This window comes from Octopus bimaculoides, chromosome 9 (genome assembly GCF_001194135.2).
Source record: "Octopus bimaculoides isolate UCB-OBI-ISO-001 chromosome 9, ASM119413v2, whole genome shotgun sequence".
NCBI lineage: Eukaryota > Metazoa > Mollusca > Cephalopoda > Octopoda > Octopodidae > Octopus > Octopus bimaculoides.
In genome coordinates, this window is record NC_068989.1 from 75,733,647 (window position 1) to 75,738,920 (window position 5,274).

The 5,274-nt window shown below is 34.4% G+C and overlaps 1 protein-coding gene across 1 annotated transcript in view; it reads right to left on the bottom strand.

The window, feature by feature from the left end:
• Positions 1–5,274, bottom strand: part of LOC106868257 (uncharacterized) — a 207,241-nt gene that overhangs the window by 23,637 nt on the left and 178,330 nt on the right. The window contains exons 42-45 of the mRNA XM_052970932.1: positions 5,101–5,243; positions 3,015–3,119; positions 2,066–2,231; positions 789–1,025 (exon numbers count right to left, since the gene is read on the bottom strand). Coding sequence (XP_052826892.1) covers positions 789–1,025; positions 2,066–2,231; positions 3,015–3,119; positions 5,101–5,243 — 651 coding nt within the window. The remainder of the gene's footprint in view (positions 1–788; positions 1,026–2,065; positions 2,232–3,014; positions 3,120–5,100; positions 5,244–5,274) is intronic.

Here is a 5,274-nt window from a genome sequence, read left to right on the forward strand (position 1 = left end):
TATATATATGTATATATTATTTTCTGATTTTAGACTTACTCCGGTGTTACAATAGCTGAATAGATCGGGATAATGTGGAATGAAGTGATTTGCTTAAGAACACAACACATCACTGGCATGGGAATCGAAATCACGATCTTGCCCTAACCACTGCGCCACGAGCCTTGATCACGCACATACACTCACAAGCACGTACACACAGACATATTTAGGAAGAGAGAGAGAATGAAAGAATCATATCAGCTAATTGCCTTTGATGTACACATCAGGTGAAATGGGAGACAGAGAGGAGGTACATTACCATTGAGACGAAAATATCCTTAGAAGTAAAGAAGATCATTCAGCGTTGATGTTGAGTGATTGCGTGTGTGTTTGCGTGTCTGAGTGTATATGTGCTTGCAATGGAAAGAGGGAGTGTGTGCGTGAGAGACAATGAGAGAGAAAGAGAGAGGGAGAGGGAGAAAGATCTTTCACTAGATATGTTTTCACGCTAGGAAGGGGAAATCCTGGTGGGGAAAAATCAGAACAAAAAACAAAGAAAAATGTTGGTAATTCTTCCGAATAACTTGCAGAAGAATGAGATTAGAGATATATGAAATAACTTACGTGGTCTCAATTTTCAAGAAAACTGCTTGCTGTGGAATTGAACAAATTAAGAGGTAATCCAGTGTCGCAACCACTTGATTACTCTCCAGCTTTGTATACCAGTAGCTTTGGATTGAATACTCCTCACAATGAGCAAAGTGCTAACTAACAGAGAGAAATCATTTATTCATAGGGTAACTTACGTTTGGTTAAATGGACTTCGAATTGGTTGATTAGAAGATGCCACCTGAAAGTTATCAACTCTCAGATCCACTTCGTTGTTTGCTGAGGATATAACCAAAGTGACCAGGTGCCATTTAGCATCATTGATTCTAGAAAACTCTATGGTCGTCATGCTCCCATTTTCGGCGATGTAGGACATTCCTGCATTGCTTAAGCGAAACAGTATTTCCTTTTTTTCTGTACCATCTTTTTCTGACCTATAATAAAAAAATATTATTATTATTATTGTTGTTGTTATTGTCATAGTTATTATTATTATCATTATTCTTTCAATTTTGTTTCCATTTCGTGCCGAGTGTCTTCCCGACTATTAGGGCAAAGAAACTCGCCGTATACATTGGTAGGTCATTAAAATAAACTCACCAGATTGTAAAATAATAATAATAATAATAATAATAATAATAATAATAATAATAATAATAATAACTATTATTATTATTATTATTATTATTATTATTATTATTATCGAGTGAGAGTGTAGCGCATGCCATTAAAGCGATAGTGGGGTAAAATATACGAAGTCCAGTATACCTATCATGACCACTTGCTATGCTCTGCTTAAATTCCTACAGACAAACTGATAAAGTAGTAGAACCGTTTTGCTACTAGCAGTCTGAAAACTTTTGTAATTTCATGCACAGACAGAACGGTCAAAACTATTGATATTGTTGGAAAAGACCAATAACAAAGTCTGTCTATTGATTGATCCATTGTGTTCATAATATTGCGGCTAAAGAATTTGAGAAGCTTAAAAAACATAAAAATTTGCTCATTGAAATTGAAAAAATGTGGCATCTCAAGCCGGTTACAATACGAGTGATTGCAGGAACACCAGAAATGATAAAAAAAAATGTGACTGAAGATTATTTGATAATTACCCTTGACTTACCATTCCTGCAAGAAGTGCAAAAACTTGTTTTAACTGGTACATCAAACCTATTGAGAATAACATTGTCACTGTAAGAACGATGATCTTCCATGTAAATAACGTTGTTTTTTTTTTCATAACTTCATTTGATTTCGTAAATGAACAATCTGGTGTGTTTTATTTAATGACCTATCAATGTATACAGTAAGTTTTTTTTCCGAAAGTGGCCTCTCAATGTATACAATAAGTTTTTGTCCAAAGACTCCCAACAACAAATGAAAACAAAATTGAAAGAACGAGAAAAGCACATGACAGCAGCAACAACAACAATACGAATACTTCTACTTGAAATAGTATACAGAGACTTACTTCAACATAAAGACGTTCATAATTGTTCCAGTGTCTCCAGCACGGTCGAAGTTTATCCAGAGACTCATGGAGAAGCCCGTGCCCTCAGGCAGTAATGGTTTATTCAGGACTGCAATTCCACGTTTATCCGGAAGATAAAACCACAAATCATAATCTAAAGGAATGACTGTAGAAATAATAATAATAATAATAATAATAATAATAATAATAATAATAATAAATGATACATACATATGCATGCGCGCGCACACACATAAACACATATATACACATGCAAACATAAATCTATATTGTTAACGTCATAAGAATTCAAAACTTTGAGAGGACATGAAATGATTTGATTTTAACGGTTGAACTCGAAGTAGAAAAGTTATAGAAAATAGCGTGTTAATACTAAGGCTAAGAAACACTTTGGATAGAAACATTCGAAGAGTGCTCGTCAAACTCGAAACCAAATTTTCTGTAGACATAACAGATGTTTTACCACTAGACCAGACAATATATTTCCTCTTCTACTTGTATCTGAATCACTCGAAACAGTTGCCCCCTTAACGGTAAATACCTTTCGAAAATCCAAATCTATTGTGCCACAAGGGAATGTACGATAAGAAATGGGAATCCATTGTAGTTTCATCAATGATGTAACGCAAATCCCGGACGTCATCTTCAGTGCTTTATAAAAACAACTGCCGATTTCTCTCTAATCAAACATTTCAGTCTTGGATAAAAGGAAGGATACTTTGATCATTATACTAAGAGATATACAAAATATGGGATGATCACTCCTGGAACGTTTGCTAATCAGGAATAATTTTGGCTGTTAAACAGCAAAAAGAAAAACAAACAAACAAACAATTTACACTACTGACACTGAAAAATAAACATCAGAATATTGAAGTAAATATTAACAATTTTTCCTCCATTATGATTTTCTCTTTCTTTTTCTTACCTCTGTTATTGGATGTTGAACACTTCTTAATTGCCTTACTGGTTTGACAGTATACATTTTGCTTGCAACTTTTGTCATTTGTCTCACAGTTTTTACCAGAAAACCCTGCATGAAAACCAAACGTTGAGATAGTTGGATTAATGAATTATTTTTAGTACCCTAAAGACAGTTATTCATAAAAAAACTCCATAAGCAAGAATGATACATTTATAAAGGACTTGCAGTACATCTTATATTTTAAAATATGTATAATCTCATTTTAACGTTTTGATACAGCCATGCTTGAGACATACACAGACTCTATGATAACACTACCTCCAATTAAAAAATGTTTGAATTAAAATTAAAATATTTTATTATAATTCTAAAAACCTTAGTTAAAGCAAGTTCTGAACTCTATTTTAATAATGAACAAAGGAATTATTATATGAAGATATTTCTTCAAATTCTTTATTATTTTAAAAATATATTGAAACACATTTTGAAACAGAAATATAATCGCAAAATGTATGACTTATTCCTTTCTACGCAAAAATAAATAAATAAAAAAAAAGGAATAGAAGGATGATTAACTCCGTTGATTGATTTCACTGGCATTAATATCTATTTTGTATGAATAATATATTGGATATATTTCCTGTAGTGTGTTTCAAATCTGAAAGCAGGATTTGAGTTCATTTCTTTAAGCTCACAAAATAAAGCCAGGTTGCGTCGGTTTCCGTCTACATATACGAGTTTGTTGTTATCTTCTCAGTATTCAACTATATGTTATAGCACATTAAAAAAGATCAGGTGCCTTTCTCAGGTCCCTTGCTCAATGGCTGTGATAGCTTACAAACTACACACACACACACACACACACACACACACACACACACACACACACGCTAGCTTGCTTGCTTGCTTGCTTGCACGCGCACAATGTTAAATGGTGGCAACCGAGATGCATTTCATCACACCTCACCACGAATCTCTGTTCTCCTTTAGTTCCCAGTTTCATGTCATGTATCTGAACTAATAACTTCAAGATAGTTCTTCGTAGTCCTTCCTACCAAGACGCCTATATCTCACTCAGCTCAAGCTAATTTAGTTTCCTCTCTGGTGCCTATCAAATGCAAGTTCCACAGTTATTGTAAATCAGTATTACCTCTGCCTGGAATCCTCTTATAAAACGTCTGTCTTTTGCAAATCGCCTCATAGTGGACAAAACAAGGTTTCTTTATCTTTGTGGTTTAAAATAATGGTCGTTGCTATAATCTGCGTTTCTATAACGGTCACCTTCATCCAAAGCATACGAATTTAGGTCAGATGGTAAATATATACGTAACTTTATTATTATATTACATATCAATGTCATGAAGGCACATGGCTTTGTGGTGAGGGCATTTAGCACAAGATCGTAAGGTCATGAGTTCGATTCCCGGCAGCGCGTGTTGAGTAAGACACTATATTTCACGTTGCTCCAGTCCACTCAGCTGCCAAAAATGAGTAGTACCTGTATTTCAAAGGGTTAGCTTTGTCACACTCTGTGACACGCCGAATCTCACTGAGAACTACGTCATGGGTACACGTGTCTTTGGAGTGCTCAGCCACTTGCACGTTAATTTAAGGAACAGGCTGTTATGTTGGAACCCTCGTCGTCCTAACCGACGGAGTGCAGGTTATATTATGAATACCTCACACAGTCACAAGAGCATGCATATGACAAATTGCTCTTGATGGTAGACTAGACCGAAGCAGAGAAAATTTTCGGTTTATGAGATATCCCTAAGCATTTGACTGATAATTCTGTCGAACCATACGAGCATGTTCATGTTGAGCTGCCTGTAACACTTATTTGGCACCGAACTTATGGTTAATTCTACTATACCGTATATTTAAATAGTTGGTAATATGAAGCAAAGTATTCTTTGGAAATAGACTAAAATAAAAACAGCAAGTACAAAATCGTAGCTATAGCAACAAATGATATGCAAATATTCAATTACACTAGTAATAAATCATTTCTGCACATATTAATAAGAGAAAATATAAACAAAAACAGTTGAAATTCTAAATTCAAACCACAAACTGGTTGCAATATTACCTGTAGGACATTTACAGTCATAGCTATTTCCTTTAATAGTGCACTTTCCACCATTTTTGCAAACTGAATTTTTACAATAATCGACTGAAAGTTCACAGCCTACTCCAGCAAAACCTATAAAAGTTGATAGAAATATATTATAACTTTACGATAAGAACAGAAAATTTCGCTTCA